Source organism: Camelus ferus, chromosome 15, assembly GCF_009834535.1.
Source record: "Camelus ferus isolate YT-003-E chromosome 15, BCGSAC_Cfer_1.0, whole genome shotgun sequence".
NCBI lineage: Eukaryota > Metazoa > Chordata > Mammalia > Artiodactyla > Camelidae > Camelus > Camelus ferus.
Window position 1 is genome coordinate 29,968,819 of NC_045710.1, and position 25,459 is coordinate 29,994,277.

General features: G+C 34.1%; 1 protein-coding gene and 1 non-coding gene across 5 annotated transcripts in view; one reads left to right on the forward strand and one right to left on the reverse strand.

Annotated features, from left to right (window-relative positions):
* EML4 (EMAP like 4) overlaps positions 1-25,459 on the forward strand; it is a 125,411-nt gene that overhangs the window by 20,959 nt on the left and 78,993 nt on the right. Inside the window, exon 1 of one of the 4 annotated variants that reach the window (XM_006179181.2) lies at positions 24,641-25,022. The exons of 1 other annotated variant lie outside the window; for it this stretch is intronic. In XM_006179181.2, the coding sequence (XP_006179243.1) occupies positions 24,956-25,022 (67 nt within the window). In that variant the 5' untranslated portion in view covers positions 24,641-24,955. Of the gene's footprint in view, positions 1-24,640; positions 25,023-25,459 lie in introns of those variants that run through there. 2 more of the 4 variants (XR_004326274.1, XM_014554617.2) reach the window with 2 other exon arrangements.
* On the reverse strand, positions 10,857-10,963 carry LOC116669069. Its single transcript, XR_004326457.1, has one exon. It is a non-coding gene; the product is annotated as a U6 spliceosomal RNA (small nuclear RNA).

Sequence of the window (25,459 nt, forward strand, 5' to 3'; positions counted from 1 at the left end):
TTGTTATACTTACACATTCTGAATATAGGTACTTTGTCAGCTATATGTGCTGTTACTGTTTCTCTCCACATATAGCTTGCATATTTTCTTAATGGTGTCTTTTGATAAGTAGGAAGTTTTAAATTTTTGGTGAAGTCTGATTCATCATTGGTTCTCTTTGGCTAGTGCTTTTACTTTAGTTCTATGATTAATTATACTTCAAATTAATTTGTGTATCTGGTATGAGATAAGGGATAAAGATCATTTTTTCCTTATGAACAATAACAAACAGCACTCATTGTTTGTTAAAGACCTTGGTTTACTTTTCTATTAGTTTGAATGTTACATTATATAATAATTCTCCAAGTAGTTACATGGTTAGTTAGCTCATTGCTTATAGAAACTGTGCTTCTGAGGTCAGTATTACAGGTTCATTCCTTCAGGATCCAGTTAACTTGGCCATAGATATATTCCTATCCTGCGTTAGCCATTTGATAGATTTGTATTGTTCTGAAGAAAGAGGGTATAGGCTAACTGCATTGTGCTGCTGGATAAAACATTAGAGCTTATGCCCTACATGATATTTCACTAATTAAATTTTGTGTGAAAGACAGTATATTACATTTTTAAGGATACAGTATTCATAGTAATATAGTGCCTAATGTGACATGCTCAGTTTTTATGGCTTACTAAAATTAAAATAAGCAGAAATGCATTAGGAAATAATTTTCCAGAGCTTTGTATAGAGTGGAAAACAGAGACATGACACTGTAAAGTCCATTTGTTGTTAGGTTTCGTAGCTAAATGATGATAATTATAAAAACTTAAGATGGGAATATTTTAAATGTATTTCTGCATATGCTTGTGTCAATATATAGACATATTATATAGCCCCAGTCACTGGCTTACATTTCTAGGATATCAGCATTAAGCATGAGTTATCTTTTAAGAGACTGAATTTGAATTATATTATTCTGGTAGGATTTGTGCCAGCCTTTGGTTAATCATTATCTTGTTGATTATGTTTGGTTCAAGATGACTCATTTTTCAAGGAGCTTTATTGCAACATTACGTATTTACTACAGGAAGCCTGGACGGAAGTGTAACATCAGGTCATTGGAGATTTTTTCCCCAATCTTTATTGTACCAAGTGTTATTAAAGTTAATTAGTTTTCAATAACTGAATTCTCTGTAGAACCTAGTATTTCATTAACCAAATGTTACTGGGTCCGTTCTTCCTTTTTCATGGCAGACAGATGTATCTTTGATGATTATTTAAATATTGGTCATACTTCATGTCATACTTTGACTACATTTAAATGGAATATTTTATTTTCATTAAGTTGAGTAGTATAATTGACTAAAAATTTTGAAATCATAGATTTGAGTTGATAAAGTTGTGAATATATTTATATGCTGAGGGCATATGACCAGGAGATAGGTCAGATGTGAGGGGGAGCACATGTATGATGCAGGTGTGATGGACCTAAGTTCTCTGCAGATAGTAGTAGGGGATGTACTGAGGAGCACTGGGAAAGAATTAGTATTTGACCAAAGAGACAGCTGTTTCACTTCGTTATGAGAAAAGGAAGTAAGGATGCTGATTTGGGGAGAGAGATTTCCACCTGAAGGCTGCTATTTTCTCTTTAAAAGAAGAGGTGAGGACATATTCAGAGAGTAAGTATGAGGTAGAAGTGGTGGAGTTGAAAGCTGGAAGAGAGTTGCAAGGATTTGAAATAGTTATTGAGGCTAATGAGAGTGGGAGTTTACTTGGGAAATGTAGAGAGACACAGATGAGTTTGATAGCCATGGATTTTGTGATGGCCTCTGTGGTGCGTATCATCCTTTCTACCCTCTCAGTAGTCTGGTAAATGTAGGGGACAAGATTTGAGAAAGAAGGAGAATGGTGTGGGAAGAACCAGGAACCAAAAGTTGGAGGTATTGTAGTGAACTACAGGTAACGGTTGAAAGGATAGTTCTTGGGAGTCTAGGCTGGATAAGGAATGAAATGAAGCCAAAACAGGCTGATAGTTAGGGAGAAAATGAAGGAGCATAACACCAGAAGTTTCCATGAAGTTGAAGAGTGAAATGTGATGGGGGAAAAGTGTGAAAGAGCTGAAGGATAAGAACTGGTGGTTGTAGATCAAAGTCATGAGTTTTAAGATTTCAGATAAGTAACTCTTTTGAATGATAAGGTGTAGAGTGGTCACAGAAGTAGATTGTTCAGTTGAATATTGGAGATAAAGATCATTGTATTTGGATATCTTCTCATTCCTTAAAATTACTTATGGCCTTTGCTATACAGATGGCTACAGAAAGAAGTTTTATGTGAATTCAGTGTAAATGCTTATATGGATAAATGTTAATTTGTGGTTATCAGGCAAATTAATTAGCTCATTTAACAAATATATGTTGAATTCTTATTTGCTGGTCATTGGGATCAAAAGCTATCTTTTTTGCTTGAGCTCTCTAAATGAAAAGGTGGTTTCAGAAATTGTGGCACTAATTCAGATTCATCATTTTCTTTGTAGAGACAGTAATCCTCAAGTTCAGCAGTTTGGCTCTAAACATCTTAATTCTGAATTCATACCTAACGAATGTTTTAAATCTCTTCTGGCATTTTTAGACATTTTTGCAGTCTCTTGTATGATAATATTGGTTTGCCTTGTGTTGAATTTTTGTGGGAGAAAATAGTAAAGCACTGAAATTTACACTGCTTTGCAGTGGGGAAAAGAGGAAATAGGCAGGAAATGAGGGCCCACCCACAAACTACTGCAGTGTAGTTTGCCAGGTCTTTGCCACCCCGCCTCTTGTCCGTTGATTGGCTGCTTTATTCTCCTAGGGATGACCCGGATAAATGAAGTAAATTGCATCCTCTAATTGTTGATTGCAACAGCAACTAGGCAGTGGTATAGTACTTTCCAGAATTTCCAAGTTTGGAAGATGACAGTCTTTAGATTTATGACTTAGTTTAAAGTTTGAAGTCCATGTAAATAAAATCTTTTTAGATGAAAGATACCTCTATTCTAATTTCCATCAATAGAATTCAATTTCTAAAGATTTTGTGACCTGTGCTAATTTTCAGGATGTTTTTCTTGGCTGCATGCCAACATTCCCATCAAAATCTAACTAATTAAATGAATATGTAATAATAATAACTAACATTTATTGAGCACCACTCTGCATCAGGTTCTATTCCAAGTTCTTTACACGTATTAACTCATTTAATCCTCACAATAAGCTTATGAAGGAGTTAGTATTATTATCTCCATTTTATAGATGAGGAAACTAAGGCTTAGGTTAAGTAACTTGCCCAAGGATTACACAGCTAGGCTCAGTATATGTCAGTTTTTAACTTGGTGTATGAAGTTGAACTTAAGCTGTTTATTAAACCTTTAAAACTTAAAATATAAGTTATAAATACAAGATATTTATGGAAATATTATGTAAAGGTTGTTTTTTTCCTTCATGCTCCAATGGACATAATTTATCTTTCCATCTATGGTAGCCCTTTTTTGTTTATCATAGGATCTGGAATAAAAATATTTTGAATCTATATTATATACAGTATCATTTTTCTGAACTTGAATAAATTTGATTTGTTACTATTAAGCAAACAAATGTCTTGACATAGCTGTAATTAAAGTTAATATAGCAGAGTTCCGTTGAGTGTTATATTGATTTTATTTGCAGTACAATAGTAGGTGGTTTCATTGCCTATGGAAGCAATTGTATGAGGTGGCTATAAAATCTGGTATCATAGATTAATATTGTTTCCAAACTTTATAGCCACCTGTATTTGATAAAGGCCTTTTCTACATGTTTTGGTATGGGTTTTAGTTGCCTGGAGGCAGAGCGGGGAAAAAATCAGAACAGAGACAGGTACTGTACTTTTGTGTCATATAGAGTAAGACGTCTTGGACCTCAACAGTTTGAGAGAGAGTCCCCTGTAACTGTATAATGATGGTAATAAAAATACAGTGACATCGTCTAATGTTTATTTAGTACTTACTATGTATTAGGTATAGTGCTAAGCATTTTCTGTTTATCCTTTTTAATCCTCACAACAGTCTTATGAGATAGATACTATTGTCTGTCTTAAAAAAATTAGAAATCTGAGTTTTAGAGTATTAAATGATGGGACAAGCTACATAACTAGTGGCATAGACAGATTTTGAACCCAGGTTGGTCTGATTTCAATACCTAAATCTTAATCTCTTACCTATTCTGCTGTATGGCAAGGGCTGGCAAACTTTTTCTGTAAGTGGCCATATAGTACATATTGCAGTTGGATTTGCTTGACAATCTATAAGCACAGCTGAAAAAAATCAATCATGTACTGCTGGGTAGAAAGTACTAAATGGTAGAGGTGAGGCTTATGAGAGTTTAGGAAAGAAAGAGTTCAGTGTAGAGTAGAATGAAAGGAAGAACTTCTTGGAGGCAATAGGTAGTGGATCCCTGAAGATAGGATATAGAGAGGTGGACCAAATTGTTTTAAGACCAGAAAATGAGCATTATCTGTAGAACAATGAAGATATTGGCTTGGGTGGATATATACTGGATATATACTGGAGTAGTTTAAAAGTATCTGAACCAATGGATTAATTCCCTCTGTCCTTTGTAATGAAGTTTGAAGTCACTGCTTTAAAGTATGACATGCCTAAAGGGGTCTGTTCTAATTATTAAAGGACTTGGATGTTTAAAATCTGCAAATAAAATGTTATTAAAGACATTGAAATCTGTCCTTCCAGAAAAGTGATATACTTTTTCATTGAAATAATGAAATTTAGATTGTATAACTTTGTTCCTGTTACTGCATAATCTGTTGCCAATGTTCTGACTAGAATAAGATTTACCCTTTGTCTTGGTGGGTGATATAAACTTAGGCTGGCAGCAAACAGTAATATTTTCTTCTCAGACATGCAATAGAGCACTTAAACCCATAAAATGGTATGTAAACTTGTAATGGCTTTCTTTAGTCATCATGGTACTTGACTACTTTGGTGCCATTTTGGTCATCTATTAAGATTGTAATGTTTTTGTTGGTTTTAATTTCTTAATGAAAACTTTCTAATATATTGCATTTTTTTTTTTTACTTACAAAGTGATGTATGGTTTGTATGGTTGAAATTTGAACTAGTGTATATTTAAAGTCACCTTTAATTAATTAAATTAAATATTAGACTTCCAAATTTACCTTTCAATATCCATTTAAAATTTTTATTTAACTGCTTCAGCATTTTAAAGAAGGAAGGGAAATTTAAAAAAAGATTGCAGTTAATATTCTTAGCTGTGTAACTAAGTTTTATCACAAATCAGAATGTTTTATAAATGTTTGAGACTATTGGGGGGGGTGGTCGTTTTTAGAAAGCTTCCCTTCTCCACCAAGTCACTGCTAAAATTCTGTCTTAATTTTCTCCTCATTAAAACTTTTTTCTATCCAATTAAAAGATATGTTGCCATGACACTGACATATACTTTTCCTGTCTGTACATTGTATTCAGTGCCATGGTAAGGTGGAATATTACCCTTTCATACATTTCTGTATCATCATAACATTTTCCAGTGTTTCTTCTAGGGCATCATTATACCATTGTATATTGATCATGACTTAGGAATAGGAAAGCATATCTGCAGATACTTTAAAAGTAGCTACTAGAGAAAGGATTTGGCAGTATTGTGTAGTAGTAAAGCACTGGAATAGGAGTTTGGAGGCCTGTGTTCTAGTCCTGGTCCTGCCCTATGTTATGTAACCTTGGAAGTCAGTTTTTGTATTCTCATTTGGCTTATGTGATCTCCAAGCCACCATCTATAATTGTATCATTTTGTGCCATCGTTCTGCAAACAAATGAACATACTAGCGTAAAGAATGAGAATGAAGAGTAGGAACACCTCTGCTTCAGATGTAAGAAAGTTAAAATCTTACAGCTTGCCACCCTCCCCCTTAATGTAAGCTTTTAGTTGATGTATGGTATACATATAGGAAAAGTACACAGATCGTAACAAAACAGAACTTGGATCACAAAAACATTGCCAGAATCCCAGAAGCCCCTCGGTGATGCCTAGTCACTCCTCTTTTCTCCTGTCTAAGGATAACCACTATCTTGACTTCTAACATCATAGATTAATTTTGGCTGTTTTTGAAATCATTCTTTTGTTGGACTTCTTTTCCTCAGCATTATATTTGCAAGATAAATAGAGTTGTAGTTTGTTCACTATCTTTTTTTAAATTTACTTTTTAAATTGAGTTTTAGTTGATTTACAGTACTATGTAAGTTTTAGGTGTCAACATAGTGCATGGTTTACTCATTTTCATTGCTGTGTAGAGTTCTTTTGATTTATCCAGTCTTCCATTGGATGAATCATAAAGAAAAAAAATAAACTGAACTGCATTAACGTTAAGAACTTCTGATAGTTTTTTAGTCTTCAGGGATTGAATCTTTCCACTTTATATACTGTTTAAATGAACCTTCAAGTTACAAATGGGTGCTTCATCTTAAAGTAGCTTAATGTCTCCCATTTTTCTTTTCCCAGCAGCCATTTGAATCTTGCTCTGCTACCTTTACTGGAAGAAAGGAATAGTTGGTTATTGTTTTAATAGCATGAAAAAACTCCAGAAGCATACATATAAAAGAAATAAAAGATTAATAAAGGCAATAACTTAATATCTACTAAATTTTCAGTTCCAGGACAGATATAGGAATTGTAGTTTTAATTCATATTTTACAACTGTACTTTTTTGTTTTCTTAAAACTAGTATAAAATTAAGGATATTAATGACAATGTTATTTAGATACATCAGTTTACAGTTTTCTCACACAATTATAACTTACAAGCTGGATATGTAGGATTTTTATGTTCATTCCATCAACATTTCATGCACCATTACATGTATAGTCATAGAACTTTGTTTTGTTGCTTCTATCAAGTATTGTGTTAAATGGTGGATAACGTATATAAATTTTTGATCTCTAAACTTTTTCCCAGCAAGTCAGTGAAAACTAAATTGTAGAGGCTTAAAACATTTTAGCATTTTAGATTCAGTTCATTCTCAATTAACTAATTAAAGGCAGCAACTTAAATGGAAGTCATAGATCACTGACCAAAAAAAAGTGGATTTACTATGAATTTAAACAGCAAAAATTTCATCTAACACATTTCCTCTTCTATAAATATCACTCGGTATGTACAAATTTAATGGTTTAAGAAATGCTCTGCTGTTTGTTGCTTAGCTGAGTTTTTAGTATGCAGTGGGATTTATATATTTGAATAGTCTGGGCAGCGATATTTCTATCTAGCCCTATTCTTTGTTTTTATTCTCACTTGCTTAGCCTAGAGTTTACAGGGTTCTTTTTTATTTTTCAGTTCATTGAGAATGGATCATTTTCTAAAAATGAAGGACTTGGACTATATATACTGTTTTAGGTACCTTATTTAGGTATTCTTCTTTTAAAAAAGCACCCCCAAAACCTAGCGGCTTAAAACAACAGTCATGTTGTTATATCTCACGTTATTGTGGGTCAGAAATTTGGGCAGAGCTTAACTAGGCAGTTTTTTCCCATTAAGGTTACTTGGTTCTTGTAGTAGCTCACGGTGAAAAAGAATATGAAAATGAATATGTATATATTCATATATGACTGAAAAATTGTGCTGTACACCAGAAATTGACACATCATTGTAAACTGACTATAACTCAATAAGAAAAAAAAAAAAAGGTTACTTGGTCATATTCGACCAGAAGATCAGACAGTTTCATTTACACGTCTGGTATTTACCTGAATGGCTGGCAGGCTTGGCTTAGCTGAGACTGTCAAACCAAGCACACGTATCTGGCCTCTTTGGCATAGTGTCTCAGACTCGTTAGACTTCTGAAGTGACAGCTCAGTACTCCTGAAGAAGGAAACTAGAGTCTAGAATGTGCAAGGCTTATTAATACCTAGTCTTGAAAGTTATGCAATTTCTGTTGGTCAAAAAGCAAGTCACAGGGCCAGCCCAAATTCAAAGAAGAGGGCTCTGCAAGGGCATCCATTCTGGGAGATGTGGCTTATTGTGGGCATCACCTTTGGAGACTAGCTATACTACTACAGGATCTAAGAATCTGTAACTGCACATAGCATATATAAAACTTATTTTTTTTAACAGAGTGGTATTCAAATGCTATAACCCAAACTTGATTTTCATAAAATTCAGCTACCTTAACATTTTTATTTCCCTATAAAAGCTTCCAGAGTACTCTGCAATTTATTTACGTTTTCTGCTAGAAATGTGTCTATCCCAGATATAGTTTTTTTGTTTTTTTATGAAAAACATTTAATATACAGAAAAAGTGAAATAATTTACAAAGAACACCTATATAACCACCATTTAGATTCTGTAATTAGCATTTTGCTGTTCTTGGGTTATCACATGTCTGTCTATCATCAGTCTGTCTTATTTTCTGATGAATTTGAAAGATGCAGATATTCAGATGTAGGTATAAGTTACTTTTTCCTTCTGATCCTTTGACCCTGGAGTATAGTCAGAAAATACAAAGAATCTCTATTGCTGTATCTTCTCTCTTTGAGAACTTATCTGTTGGGAACTTTTCAGCCTGCCTTATTCATCATGTATTCAGCCAAACTTTGGGTTAGGTTTTCATAACTCTTAAGCCTGAGAGTCTCATCAAGATCTTTGGAGGAAAAGAAGAAATCATCTTTTTAAATAATGAAAACAGCCATCCACAATCCCAAGATAAGCAGAACCACTCTCATTAATGTGTTCCTGTTCTTTTTCCATTTTTAGTGTTTTTATAATTATTGCTAATGTGTTGTACAGTAGGCCCTTGAATAACATGGGTTAGGGGCACTGACCCTCTGCAGAGTCAAAAACCGGGGTGTGTAACTTTATAGTAAGTCCTCTGTATCACGGTTCCTCTGCATTCAGGTTCTGCATCCATGGATTCAGCCAACCTCGAACCATGTAGCATTGTAGTAGGTATTTATTGAAAAAATCCTTATATAGGTAGACCCACACAGTTCAAGCCCATGCTGTTTAAGGGTCAACTCTATATAGTTTTTTTAATTTGTTTTTAAAAAATGAGTAGTTTTAGATTATTATATTATAGCCTGATAATTAGTTGAGTGTTTGATATTTCATTGAATGGCTGGATCAGTTTTTAACCATGCTAGTTTTGGACAATTGAGTTGCTTTCCAATTGAGAAAAGCTGTTGAACCCAGCTGAAATATTGCTTGTTGTCTGAAATTGGTTATATGCAAAGTTTATCCCATCCTTCTGACTCACGCAACCTTAAGAGTTGAAATTGATGAAATGGCAAGGAAATAAAGAAGTTAGAAGAAATTTAGTGAACTTCAGTCCTAATTGATTTTGCAACTGCATCAGGAGCAAATAGTTAGAAAAAAAATTATATTTTCAACTTTGTCAGTTAAGTAAATTTTCAGTTTTCATCAATATGCTCACAATTGGACTGAGTGAGTTTCCTGTTTAAAGTCTACCTGCAAGTTTAAGCATATTAGATACCTTTGGTGTCAAAGTAGAAGGACTAGATATGTGTATTATATTTCCAGTGAATTTTATTCTTATCTGTTGTGGAACTCCTCTGAACTCTAAGAAGCAGTAACCAGTTCACTCCCTCTTGCTAATGTGTACTTCCATAATTGGTAGTTTAAAATTTTTCTCCTAGCTTGAGCATAATTAATTAATTAGAGGGGGATAGTCAAACAAATTGAATTCTGTAATTTTAGGGATAACAGAGTCTTGTAGAAGATAATTTATAAATCCTCCTGCGGTGATAAAATATTATACTTAACCCATCAAGGCAGTTTATTAACAGATTTCTCAGAGAAAGCAGTTCTTGTTTGTCAAGATTTATTCTTCCTAGAATTAACCTTTACTATTAAAAAAAATTATCTAACCTACATTCTTCATGTTGTATGTTGAGTATATTTCGTCTTGTTTGGCCCTCTCAGGAAACAGATGGTTACTGCTTTTCATATGGTAACTTTAAATACTTGAAACCTAACACTTGCCTTTTAGGCTTCACTGTGCTTGAATTGCTATTTACATAATACAGACCTCAACAGAGCTTTCTGCCCGTGAAAAAAATGCTCTCTAGGGATCCTTAAAATATGCTTGTGCACTACATTTGGTCATATTTGTGTGTGGATATATTTGTTGTGTTAATGAGAAGTTAGGTAATTTGAACTACATTGCTTGATTGCTGGGGCTGTCTTTAGAACACATGCCCAAGTATCAGATCTATCAACAAATGTTATAGCAGATTGCCTCACTCAAGAAAATGGTCTGGATCTGATCTGACTTTTGAGTGTGTAGATTTACTTTGGGGAAGACATGGAGAATTTGATTTGGGGTCTGTTGATCTTACTTTTGGAAAATTCCTAGAATGTAAGATTGATCCTGGGATTAAATTATGGGTCTGAGTCAGATCTGGGGAGATCCTAGAAGACTGCATCGTTCTCTACAAAGTGGGCCCTAGGATATTCCATGTATTCTACACTTGAGAATTACTACTTGGATCTCTCATTTACATGGATCCTTCGGAGTGCGACAAAAGAGATAGAAGGGTGGAGGAAAGGAGAATTAGTTTTGTCCCATCATACTACTTTGGTGTCAGCCTTTCATACTTGGTTCCTATCTGGATATCACAGTAAAATTCCATACTGGGTGTGCATGGGTACTCCTTTAGATTTTGAGACTGCTTTAGTTTGACAAATATTTGAGCATTGGATTTCAGCCAGTAGTATGGTAGTGACTTCCCCCCCTTTTTTTTCCCAAAGTCAGTGAAAACTTTTTTTTTTATGTCGTGTTAAATATTTATTGTTTTCTGCAGACTGACCTTGGAGAGGACTGGTTAGTGTTCAAAAATATGGAACGCTTCACGAATTTGCGTGTCATCCTTGCGCAGGGGCCATGCTAATCTTCTCTGTATCGTTCCAATTTTAGTATATGTGCTGCCGAAGCGAGCACAGTGAAAACTTTTAATATAGGTATAATGCAATTGAGTAATGCCTGTTGTGCATTTTTCTAAAAATTTAAATGAAGCTCATTTACCTTGTTTATCATTGACATCATTTAAACAATTATGACTTGGCAGTGAGGAACTCACAGTGAACACAGAAACAAATGAATTCTGAAGCCAAGAACAGGTTTAGTTGTAGACCTTGAATTGATTAATTACTGCAGAAACAGCATCAGTTGAAGAAGATAGTTTATAAGGAAGTATCAGGTGTCTTTGAGAAGGTCTGCCTTATAAATTTCCAAGTTCTGCAGATCTTTAGAGTGCTTTAGTTTTTACATTTGATTTTTCTTTTAGCTTTTCACAAATTACAAAATGACACGTTGCATTCAACATAAGCTTTAAAAAAATTAAAAATTTGTTTATGTCTTTGGGGTTTTGTTTTATTTTGGTACAGGAGCATTTGAAACCCTTTCGCAGCCAAGAATAGCTTCTTTGAAATTTCTATATAAGAACGGTTTAGGAGCAGCGATTTGTTGGGGGGTGGGTGTTCATGAAGATTTGTTTTGAAGCTACTTTTGAATAATAAGCACAGTATTTTCACTCATACCATATGTTATAGATTATTCAAAGCAGCAAAGTTCTCTAAAAATGATCTTATTTACATATAATGAATATACAACGCATGGTTGAAAAACTATCAGTTGTCCATATCAAATATACACTTTTGTCGATTAAAGAAAGTTACTCTTTGGGTGTCTTGATAGAGAGGCTGACTGAGATAAAGGGAAGGCTGAGGGTAAAGCCATCAATTAGCTCCATCACTGACAGTAATCTATTTTGCCCCTTTGTTTATGTTGCCATTGCCTTGTTTAGACTACCATTACCTCTGACCTGTGTGATTCTGGCAGCCGCTTATCTATTGCCCACATTCTAGCCTCATTTCTCTTTGCCTTAAATTCATGTTTCATTTAGTTACTAGGGGGATAAGCCACTTAAATTGCATTTTTGATCTGGCCACTTCCTGCTGTCCTCCACAACAACGGTTTCTCAGAGTGAGATGGGTGAGATGATTTCTTGATCGTGCAGGAGAAAACATTAGAACTTTTAAATTTACTTTTTAAACCTAAAATAAAAGAAATTATGCATTACCAATATTGAATAGAACAATTGACATGCCCCCTCATTCAGTCTGTCAGATAGTCATCTATCATGTGAGGAAGAGAGGGAGTTCCACACTGCACAGCGGTTGACAGTGGAGCTCTTTCCTACACTCTCCATGTATTGCAGTATGTTGCCATTTATCTGTATGCTGTTAAGTATGTTTATTTGTCATGTTATCTAATTCTCCTAAAATAGATACGTGACTTTAAAAGATTTCTTCAAAGAAATGATTGATTTAATGTTGGTAGGTCAAGCAAAGGAGAACAAATGAGAAAATGGCACAGCTGATCCTTCTATTCTTAGTTCAAGCTCTTTGTCAACCACATTACAGTTTTAATATCAGTAATTTAATGAGATCTGATAAATCATCTCCCTAAAGTCAAAATTATTGAGGTGGCTTGTCTGAACCTTACCCTAAGTATATATATTATGCCCTAAAATATTAATTAATGATTGCAAAACCAAAAAGGAGTTTATTTGCCATGTCTTAATATTATTCACCTCTCCAGGTCTGCGTAAAATTTAAATATTATAAGCATATTGGGTATTGAGTCCTATTGGAATAATAAGGGTATGTATTGGACTATTTGAAAGTAATTTAGAAAATTGCAACCATGAGATTAAAATATTTCCTTCACTTGGAAGAAATAAGTATGCTATTTTCCAGTGCACACACAGAGAAACAAACTACTGAAAGTATGAAGCTACCTCTATTAGCAAGACATTTTAGATATCATTTATTTTATCTTTATTCCATAGTTTTCAAGTTTTTATTTTTTACATATAAAACATCTATGTTTTGTAGTGCTCATATTAGAATAGTAGTATATGTATAAAAATACACATATATTGGTGTGAGCTCAACATTTCAAAACCTTTTTATTGCTGTATAACACATGAAATCATAATCCAGGTCAGTAAAGAGAACATATCCATCACCCTAAAAGACCCCCCCTCCTTATGTTTTTACCAATTACTACCCCTTCTCACATCTTCGGTAATAACTTCTGTCTTGACTTCTGACAATATAGTATAGTTTTGCCTGGTTTTGTACTTTATCTATAAGTGGACTCATAAAGCATATATTCTTTTATAATCTAGTTTCTTTTGCTGAATATTATCTTTGTGAGATTCATCCATGTTGTTGTAGATAGCTGTAGTTCATTCAGTAGCATGGCTGAATGATATTTGGTTATATGGATATGCCACAGTTTATTTATCCATTCTAATACTGATGGATATTTGGTTTGTTTCCATGTCTGATTATTGTGTATAATGCTGCTCTGATTCCTGTACATATTTTTTGGTACACATGTGTACACATTTCTGTTGGGTATAATCACAGAACTGGAATTGTTGGGTTGTAAGAAATGTTTTTATTCCACTTTAATAGATAATGCCAAATAGTTTTCCGTAGTGGTTGTAGCAGTACATAGTCCTTCCAAGAGTTCCTGTTGTTCCACATCTTCACCAACACTAGATATTGTTAGTTGTTTTAAGTTAAGCCATCTGGTGAGTGTGCAGTGGTATGTTAATGTGGTTTCAAATTATATTTTGATTGCTAATAAGGTTGAGCACATTTTTATATATTTATTGTTGGCCATTTGGCCTCTTTTATAAAGTTTCTATTCAAGTCTCTTGCACAGTTGTCTATTGGTCTTTTTGTAATTGATTTGTAGGCATTCTTTGTATACTTAGGATATGAGCCCTTTGTTAGTTACGTATTCCAACTACTTTCTCCTGTCCTGGCTTGGCTTTTCATTCTGAATGGTATCTTTTTGAATAGACATTCCCAATTTTAAGACTGATCCTGCTATCAATCTTTTCCTTTATCAGTGATTTCCCTGTCTTATTTAAATATCTTCTTAAAGCTTTATTATTGTTTTGTCTTTCATACTTAGATCTACAATCCACCTGAAATTGATATTTTAAATATGTTCTAAGGTAAGGGTCAAGTTTTATTTTTTCTCCCATATGGAGATCCATATGACCGAGCATTATTTATTGGAATGACTCATTTCCCCAGATCTCTAAAATATTGCCTTTGGTGTGTATGTGGGTGTTATTTTTGGAGTCTCTTTTAATTCCATGGGTCCATTTGTCTATCTTAATTGCTATAGTTTCATAGTAAGTCTTGATATCTAGTAGAACAAGTGCTCCTCCCTTCTATCTTTTCTTCAAGAGGATTTTAGTTCTTCTTGACCCTTTGCTTTTTCATATAAACTTCGGAATAAGCTTATCAAATCCATGCACGTGAGCATACACGCATGCATACACACACAGATTATTGAAATTTTTTCCATATTGCATTAAATTTCCAGATCAGTTTGGGTAAAAGTGGCATATTTTCATTGAGTCTTCAGTCCACGAACACGGTATATTTATCTAATTACTTAGGTCTTTAATTTCTCTCAATAATATTTACTAGTTTTATATACAGAGGTCTTAAATATCAGTATTTTTATTCCTAGGTCTTTTTTTGTACTGCTGTAAATATCTTAAAATTTTTTTCTCTTTCTGTTTGTTAGAGTATAGTAATACAGTTGGTTTTGTGTATTGTCTGTATCCATCAATATCATTAAACTTAATTCTAATAAGCTATCTATATATTTTTAGGATTTTTATATACCTAATTGTATTGTCTGTGAATGACAGTTTTATTTCTTTTCTAATCTTTGTTTCTCTTGTCTTACTGAACTGAGTAGAACTGCAGTACAGAATAGAAGTGGTGAAAAAAACCATCCTTGGTTTTTTGTTCCCTGTCTCAAAAGGAAAGCTTTCAATATTTCAGCATTAAATATGATGTTGTAGTTTTTTGTTTTTTGGTATATGCATGTTCTGGTTAATATGGATGCATAACCAAGTAAAAATTTAGTGGCATAAAGCAGCCATTTATTTCAAACATGGATCCTGTAGATTAGGAATTTAGATAGGGCACACCATGGAAGGCTTCTCTCTCAAGTGTTTTCTCACACCTTGGCTGCAAGATGCCAAGTAGAGGGAAAGAATCATCTGAAGGCAAATTTACTCATATGTCTGGTTTTTGATGCTGACTTCTGTCAGGGAGCCTCATTTCTTCTCTACTTTAGTTTTTCCATGTGGTCTCTCTGAGTGGGTTAGTGTGAACTTCCTCACTGCATGGTGGCTGTTTTCTCCTAAACCAAGCATGGCCGAAGAGATAGAAAGCTATGTGGAAGCTGTATCCTTTGTAGAACCCGGTCTCAGAAGTCATGTAAGTATCACTTTTGCCATACTGCAGTCACAAGACCTTACCCAGTTACAAGAGGAGGGAATATAGAACCTGCTTTTCGGTAAAGGAATGTCTGTCAGTGACATTGTAAGAAGAGCACTAGGGTTGGTGTACGTACATATATTTATTTATGTATATGTGTGCCTCGCTAGAGAGAAATACAGAAAATAATGATCTGATACAATGCCTTTTAAACAGATTATGAATGTTCCCTTCTATTCGTAGTTATCAGATTAAGAATGTTTCCTATTCAGAGTATTTAACATTTTTGTTTTGAATGGATATTAAATTTTATGAAATGCCTTTTTGTTGAAATGAACATGATTTTATTTTCTGTTAATGTGATAAATTTCATTGATTGATTGCAATAAATTCAACTTGATGGTGATTTATTATCTTTTTAATACATTACTGCATTTGGTTTGCTAAAATTTTCTTTAGGATTTTTGCATCTTTGAAAGCTCCTTGAGAGTAAGGTTTATCTCTTATATCACTTTAATATCCTACCATAGACCTAATACAGTGTTGAGCATATGATATAAGCTTGGAAAATAACTTTTTTTCTGTCTCTCAGTCACTTCCTTATTCACAATATCAGGTCCTTTGAACTACATGTTGGTGTTTTTTTTTTTTAAATATGCTCTGCCGAGGGAAGCCTAGGAAATGTTTTCTGAAAATGTGAATATATTTATCCTCTCATAGAACTCTGATTAAATAGTCTCATATTTTTCCTCAGAAGTATTGTGTTTCTTTCTTTATTGTAGAACTTTATCATTTCTACCAGCTTGAGAATCCTCACTATAAGTAAGCAAAGATTTTACTCTCTGAAACAAGAAGTACCATGAAATACCAACTTCTCTAATTTGGGCCTAAATAAAAAGTAAAGTTAACCTTCTCTGTTTTCTCTTTCTTCTTCTCTCTCTGTAGCCATGAAGAAATAGTCATAAAATTAATACACCACCTACTTTCATTATGAAGACAGTTTCTCAGCCTTACTAGTAAAAATTATTTGTCATTAAAACTGATTTCTGTCCTTTGAGAAGAGATACTTTTAAAATTATTTTACATATTTTAAAATTATAAATATATGCTTGCTCATTTTAACAAGTCAAACTTTACACAAGATAACTCTTGTTAACAGTTTCATTTGTATTCTGCATCAGTGGTTAACAAACTATGGCTCTTGCACCAAGTCTGCTATTTTTGTATGTACATCCTTGTGATCTAGGAATATTTTTAATATTATTTTTAAATGGTTGGGAAAATCAAAAGAATAATGTTTCAAGACTCATGAAATTACATGAAATTCTAATTTTAGTGTTCAGAAATAACAGTTCTGTTGGACCATTTGTTAAGATACTGTCTATGGCATTCTAACAACAGCAGAGTGCAGTAATTGGGATAGAGATCTTTTGACTTGCAAAGCCTAAAGTATTTACTTTCTGGTCCATTATAGAAAAAGTTTGCAGACCGCTGTTCTGTATAAACAGATAGTGTCATTTATTTGTGTTTTTTTTTAATAGGATATAAAATACACTGTATATACAATAGATATGCATTATATTATCCTTACTAGCAACTACCTTTTCCTGCTTATCCACTGCTCATAAATAGCCTTTCACACCACAATGATATATAGTGCACAATATTCCATATTTAGATACCGTATTTCATTCACCTCATCTCACCTTGGTAGATTTTTAGATCCGCCTATAGTCCCTTCTTTCCCTACTGTATACATTGTTGTGTAAAAAGAGTATGTGTGTGTAATTTCAATTATTTAATTTAAATAGCTATTGCCAGATTACTTTTCAGAAAGTTTGTAGCAGTTCATAAATGCACCAGTACAACTGCCTATGTCCTAGCACTCTGGCCACTATTTGCCTTCCCTGCCCCATAAGATCAGTAAAAATTATTTTAATTTTCAATCTCTTGCTGACTAAAGAGGCTAAGCCATTTACACTTGTAAAGACATGCTTTAGAAGAGCTGACATTTCATCATGATCTCAACATTTTGTTTTTCTTTCTGTTTTTGAAGAGATCTTAAATGTCAGCAGCCGCAAATTGCAAATTTCACTCTAGCCAGTCATCTTTCCTCTCCTTGCTTTCAAGAAGTCTGTCCCTATTACAAGAGTGCCATGTGAGAGATTTTGACCTACTTAGCCCAGATCTCTCACAGTATAGGAAAAACATCCTCACTAAAACACATCTAGATACAGTGAGTAACATCTTTGTTTACAAAGGCTATTTATTACATTTTCATTAATGTTTGGACAATTTAGTAAATATAGATAATAGACTCTTAAGCAATGCTGGTTCTAGGCTACATTATGAAAAAGTTACCCTTACAACTACAGCTTCTTTTCTCCCCCTCATCTGTACCCTTATTTAGGTGATTCTTGTGCCCTTTTCAGATACTCAATAATGCCTCAATGGCTCTTCTGCCAGTCATTTATACTTTGAGGAAAATTTTAATTCTGTTTATACCTTCTAAGGGGTATAATTTGCAATTTAAATTATGAAAGGAGAGTTTTTGTTGCTTATTGAATGAAGGGTTTATTGTTGTTTTGGTAATAGCTTTTTTTGAGCTATAATTTCATATACCATACAATTTACTCATTTAAAGTATACAACTCAGTGGTTTTTAATATATTTGCAGGGTTGTACAACCTTCAATTTTAGACCGTTTTCATCACCCTAAAAAGAAATTTTGTATTTTTGAGCAGTCACTCTCCATTCCCCCCATTTCCTCCATTTCCTATAGTTCCGTAGGCAACCACTAGTCTACTTTCTGTTACACATTTGCCTGTTCTGGACATTTTATGTAAATGGAATCATGTCTATTCAGGGCCTTGCATATTTTTGACAGTGGGGTTGTTGGATTGTAGAGTACCTTCATATTTAGTAAATTTTGCTGAATTATTCTCCCAAGTAATTTATTAATGTATACTTCCTTTCAAAGTGTATAAAAGTTCTGATGCCAGCATTTGGTGTTGACATAATGTAAGTTTTTGTTTATTTAATGGATGTGAAATAGTAGATTTTAATTTGTATGTCCCTAATTACCAGTGAGGATGATCCATCTTCCCTCCTTCCCTACAAATGGAATTTTGCCTATTCATATGTTTTTCCACATTCTTCTCTTAGGTTGATGTCTATTATTATTGATTTGTAGGCAGTATTTACATTTTTTTATATATTATCTGTGTTTAATTTTTGCCTTTAAAATTTTTTAATTTTTGAAGTGGGAAGAACTGAATTTGAATTTGTGTCCTTGGGATTTAACACGGTGCCCGACAAATTAGTCACTCAGTAAAATGTAAAATGAATAAATATTTTGTGAAAGTTTGAAAATGTGTTTTATTTTTAAAGAAATAATGCTACCTAAATTAATTGACAAATGAATGGTAATGATTTGCACACATGTGTTAACTGTACCTTTAAGGTTATCTGCTAGTGTGTTAGGTCTCCCATTTGAGTGTCCAAGGCACATTTACAAGTGAATTAGGAAGAGAGTTTCTGCCAGTTTGGGCTTAGTATGAAAGTCATTTAAAGACGAATTAATATGTTAGATCTTCCAGATATACTTAAATTCTGAATAAAGATGCACATACTGCACAATAATTCTCAGCCAGAGCACTTGGCCTGTGATTGATTAGATGGAAGTTGTATTAAAATATAGTTTCGATTGTAGTAGCAGGATCCCACACAGTTTCTCTGAGGTTCAAGAAAGGGAATCCGCTCAGAAGGCAAATTTTCTTAGGCCTTGTAATATATATATATATGTTTAATCCAATTTTTTCCACATTTTATATGCGTAGAAAATAGTACCCCTTCTCATCTTTTAAAGAATTACATTCTGTCTGCTCTCAAAATTGATATGGGCCTGTTAAGGCTATTCCTTTGACAACCCGTCCCTAACAAAAATCCTAAACGTGCTCATGGGCAAAGAACTCAGTTTTGTGTGGCACACTGCAATAAATATGTCATTCAGTTACATAGTTTTAGGAATGAAATTGATGAGTTTTATAGATACAACTCACAGTTATTAATTGATATATTTCCTCTGGCTCTCTTCCTTTCCCTGCCTCTTCCTCCTCTTTTTTTTTTTAAGTAGGCTAAATTATCATGTACTTAGATCATTTAAATTTTCATATTTAATACTTAACAATCATATCATTTGGGTTATGTCTATAATCTTATTTAGAAATTATATTTTTGCCTGATTTTTATAGGCTTACAGAGTGAGCTCTCCAGTTGCATTGCTTTTTTAAAAGTTCTCATCAATATTTTTCTTTTAGTAGAAAAATAACTTGTTCCAGAGACCAGACTTTCATCCTTCCTCCTCATTAAAAATTGACTAATTTCCTTTTTTGAGTCCCACTATTTTCTGTGTATTATTCATCAGGACAGCTGTTGTATTATACTCCAGTACTTATTTCTTTACATTTCTCTCTCTCCCTCATCCGTGCTTCTTAGGTTTGGAAACCATCTTATTCAAACCCTAGCAATGAATGGCATATAATTGAAGCTCACCAAATATTAAAGATGGTTATCAAATAACACATTTTTTGTGTTGTTTTGAATCTTTCCTGCTAATTCCAATTTAGTCTTTTTAACTTTCTGATAGTGAAATGGAATTTAGAGAACAAGCAATTAGTAAAATAATGCAGCATCTCTTTCTGCTGATGTTTCAGAGACTGTTTCAGTAGGTCTGTGACCAGTTAGGTGCCTGGCGCCACAAAGCTTACTGATCCTTAAGAATTAAGGCAGTCTAGGTGTGGGTTTACCAGGCCTTTATTTTAGAATTTTAATAATTATTTTAGTTCTTAACTGTCATTTTTTAAAATGCCCTTTAACAATTTATGTTTTAAATTTTCTATAATTATATATGTTAGGTGCTCTTAGCCTCGTTTTAAAGATGAGGAAACTGAGGCATGGAGAAGTTTAAAAACTTGACTTACTTAAGCCAGGCCACAGAGGGCTCTTAATCCATAACGTAGCTAAAGTAAGGAATGTATTAAATTACCCAGTTGAGTTGTGGAAGTTGGATATCCCCATGAAACCATCTGGAAGAGGAGGAGGAGAAGGTTATATATTTATTAGATGGTGAAACCAGTTTTTGAATCCAGATAATCTAAATCCAGCATTGTGTTTTTAATCATTATTTGCACATTAAATAAGTTTTCAGTTACACATGAACTTTGTTTTCCAAGAACAATTTTTCTAATGAAAACTTACATAGTAGAATATTTTTCTTAAAAGCAAGACATGCTTGTAGTTTCTACCAAGGGCCAGTGATTAACCCAGGGGGGTGTGTGTGTATGAGAGAGAGAGAGAGAGAAAATGTGAATGAGTGAGTTTAGAACTAAATAACCTGTAGGAAGCTATGAGTTTGTCAGAAAAATTAGGGAGGGGAATAAAGTGGATTTTTTAAAATGAGAAATATAAGCACTTTAGCTCATTTACTTATAAAAAAAATAAAAAGAAAAATCTAATGAAATAAGTTAAGTCTGGGTTGAGGCTCAGTAGTGCAAAAATATCTAACCCCTTGGTTAAGCTTAATCTCTAGAACTATGACAGCAGTAACAAAAATATACTTCACTTTAGGCGTATTGTGGCAGAGAGAGAGGAAAAGGGGTGGGGAGAAAGGCAGGGGGTTAGATCAATCGATTGATTGATCAGTCTTGAAGTCCAGGTCCTTAAGAGGAAAGAAGGATATTCATAGAAAGAAGCAGCCAATAAGGGAAGAAATATTTAGGATAGTGAAGAAAGTAGGAGAGATATGTGTCTTTTTCTATCATATAGTCATTGGCTAAAAGTGTTTCTTCCAGATCCTCCACCCAGTTCCATGCAACTTCTCACAGGGGGTTCTGTTCTGCTAAAGCAGCCGCAGTCCTCTGTATGGCACTGAGGTAATACGGGTCTCTGTCTCGTCCCTTGTTTCATCCTATCTTTGCTGCTGATTCTAAAGCACAGCTACATTAAATCATCCACTGTTTGGAGAGTTACTGCTACATGTGGTAGTTTTCAGGTGTGGAGGGAAAAAAAAAAAAAAAAACTTCTCTAGAAGTCTTCCCTAGAGAGCTTCACAATATAGTTAGGGATTTATTTATTTATTTATTTATTTTTTGCTTTCATTTGTTTTATTTCTTTGTGTGGGTTTAAGTTTTTGTCTGGTATCATAACCTTTCTGCCTGAAGTACTTCTTTTAGTATTTCTTGTAGAGTAGGTTTGCTGGCAATAAATTTTCACAGTGTTTTGTTTCAGAAAGTTTTGATTTTTTCTTCATTTTTGAAAGATGCTTTTAATGAATTAATTAGGGATTTTAAATGTAACTTTATTAAAAGCTAATTAACAGTATCCTACAGTGTGATGAGTAGGATGGTATAGACAATTCCACACTTCACTACTTAGCTTAAGCTTTAACCAGCTTCTCTTAGCAGGTAACCTTGTCTCCAGTTTGACAGATAAAACATTTAGGTATAAAAACAAATGTCTGGGCCTGCTCTCTTCTTCCCTTTCTTAAACAAAAGTGGCCCTTTTTCAGGCTCATCCTTTCGCCTGTGTTTTCTGCTTTAGCCCTTCACATCTTCTCTAACCCAAGAGCTTTGCCAGATGCACTCTTGTGTTAGTACAACTCAGTTTGTCATTGTTTCCTTCCCCAAACCTTATAAATGTACTGCTCCTCCATCTTGAACAAAAACCCCATCAACAGCCTTGCACAACTCATTCCCAACTCCTCATTCCATTTCCCCCTCTTTCCATCTTCAGCCAGATTCCTTAAAAAGACTATCTTACCTCCCAGTCATAATTCGGTACCTTGCACTCATGCTTCCGTCCCTATTACTCCACTGAAACTTCTCTGGTAAAGGTTCCCTAATAATTACCAAATCCAGTGGACCATTTTCAGTCCTTGTCTTTTGATGTTTTTTCAGTCTTTGAAATGATTAGTCTTTTCCTGAATCTGTGACTACCTTTCTGACAGTTTTTATTCTATGTTCTCTTCACATTCCTTTCCTTCTGGCTGTCCTAGCAATAGCCTTGACTCTATTCTCTCCTCACTCCCAGTCATCAATTTTCATGACTCTAGCTGTCAGTTATATCCTAATATAGTTTCCAAATGTACATCTCTAGTTTAGGCCTTTTATCTTAAGCCCAAGGCCTGGTTACACTTTTGTTGCAGTGACCTCAAACTCAGCAGGTCCAAAACCTCTCATCATTCTACTTCTTCATTCCCCACCTTCTTTCTTTTCCTTTTTTTCCTATCTCAGTGAATATTACCTAACCATTTACTCTGTCCGAATAGCACATGGGAACCCTCCTCTACTTTTTAATCTAGTTCGATCAGTGACCGTATTCCATCAATCCTGTGTCTTGAGTAACATCTCTTAAATCGGTTCTTTCAGTTCTAATTTCAAGTGTGTAAAATTCTGTTAGTAAAATTGCTTTTAATTCTCTTCAGCATCTTGAAGAATTTCTATACATAATAGTACTCAAATACTTGAATGAATGAGTAGTCCTTTTGAGAAAGATATTTGGCTGTAATAGTAAAGAGAGATGATTCACAGAAACTAAACTGAGATTAGGAACCACATGCTTTCTGGCCTGAAATCATATTTTGATTTGAGAAGAAAGGAATGCCCAAGGTATATAATCTACAGATCAGTTGCAGTCTACAAATGGGAGGTGGCAAAAAGAAGCCCATGTACTGTAATGCTTAATAGAAGCCTTTCTGTTATGTACTGGTTAGAAAGCAGTAGGTTACAGAACTTCTCGATAGTTCTTTTAACCTTAGGAGTCAGTGAGCAGTCATTTAATTGGGCTACATTTGTTATAAAAAAGGGTGGTTGACACCTGAGTTATAAAACTAGGCTTAAATTTGCCTGGTGATTGAAGAAAAATGTGATGATGTACAGTATGCTTCAGAGCCTCTCACCCATCAGTAGCCAGAATCTGAACTCCTTCCTAGTCTGTGCCTGGCACTACGTTTCTTTTGTATTACTGTATTTTCCATTCTGCTTTTATTCATCCTATGTGGTCTCTCCTAAATGTCATTTGTTTCACACACATTCCACACACACCCCAGCCCACTTAACTCCTGTTAATCTTTCAAGTAGCTCCTATATTTTGATGAATCTGTACCAGGTATTAATTGAAAGAAAAGTACTTTCCTGAGTCTCACTTGTGGAAACACTCTTAATGGTTTCTACTTTTTTCCGTAAAGGCTTTTATAAATATTAATCTAGATCAGTTTGCTTCATTCCTCTGTCTTTTATCGCCTTTGCGATTGTTTTCTCCTTATCTCAATCTTTGTAGCACAGTTCTTAATCTTCAGTTTGGTTTAGTTTTCATCCATTTCACAGTATTTGTTTTTGGTATATGTGTGTGTGCTTATAGTAGTCTTGTTGTTTCTGTTTTACTTTGGGTTGGTTTAAATTTGCTTTTCTCAACTGTAAATATAAAGCATCAAAGGAACAAACTGAAGAGGTAATCCACCAAGAGCTCTGTTTTGACACTTATCTCCATGAATTTGTTCTTTAATTAGGCTTAGAAGTAGTTATCAAAAGAATAAATACATGTTGCATTCATTAACTTTCACCTGGTTTTACATGGTTTTGTAAGAGAGGCTAAAGATATTTATAATTTGAATTCCCTTGTACTTTTACATTATTGTAAACGTAAGTGGTTTAAAATTGAAATTTCTGACCAGTTGTAAATAATTATAGGTTAGTTACTAGTACGGTTGTATTATTTTAAAATAATTTGGAAAATTATTGAATTAACAAAAATGACTATTTGCGCTTTTAATTGTATTTATTACTTTGCTTTAGTGAGATGGTTGTAATCAGCCATGTTAGTCTTAACACTTAGGTTTTAAGAATTAATGAGAAGTGGTCATTCTTTGGTTTCTTTACAGTTCATGTGGATTTCATTTCATTTTAAATAAAAGCAGAAGGAAAAAGGAAATGTGACTTGCCACTTAGCACACACATTGTTTATTTCCTAGTAGAGAAAATGCTCACTTCGGGGGTTTTAATTCTGTTATTTATAGAAACATGTGAAACTGTGTTTTAGTTTCAGAAAACAAAAACTAGGTTTTTCTATTTGAAGCAGTTGTACCTTACTCCTAACCAATTAAAAGAAGATCAGAAAAGTAGTGCCTGAGGACAGCCAAGTAACTGTAGTGAATATTCATGTAGTGCATTAATTCATGTGTTTCTGCCTGTGCCTGGAATTTAGCCACTCCCCAAAGCAGCCCAAGTTTTTTGTCTATATCCTTACCCCTCTTTTGCCTGCGTGCTGTGTTTGCTCTCTCCTTCAGTTTCTTTGTCTCTCTTTATAAATAAGTAGAAAACTTCTTTAGATCAGAGAGCAAAGGGGCAGGAGAAAAACTATCTTCTTAAGGTTTTATTTGTGCCAACATAGAAGTGCTTTGTGGTAGGCCATCTGGACCGGGAGGATTTCCTCAGAATGTAAAGTATGTCGTAAGATTTAGAGAGCTGGGATTTGCTCTGGAACTATCTGGGAAGGCAGCAGGAAACGTAGACAGAACTGGTTTATATTGCTTGTAACGTAGGTGGCAAGAATGGAAGACAGCTTGCCTGGTCTCGCTTCTGTGTGTGGTTCCTCTACACTTACGAACTTCTGCGCTGGTAAAGTATCTTTCCTCTTCTGAGAATTCAGATCTATGGCGTAAACTTTACTTCTGGTGACAAAAGAAGTCTGAGGACATGGGAATGAATCTAGATCCTTTCTCTTTTTTTCCCACCCTCCTTCCTTTAAATATATGTGCCAATAATGGCATAAGTATTTGCCTACATACTTTATAAAGTGCTTAAGACTGTATCCATTTTATAACAGATATGTTCCTGTTGTGAGAATGGGCTTTGTTCAACTTGTCCTTTGCTTGTGCCACCCTCCCCCTACAAAAAAGATGGTTATTATATTATTTGTGCAGGAAAAAATAAAAAGAGCTTTTAGCTTATAGTGGAAAATAGTTTTTTAAAGTGCTTCTCTTAAATAATAGCGAATCAGAATTGTGTAATTTGGCTTGACTTTTGCTTCTGTGAAGTCTAACCAAAAAACTTCA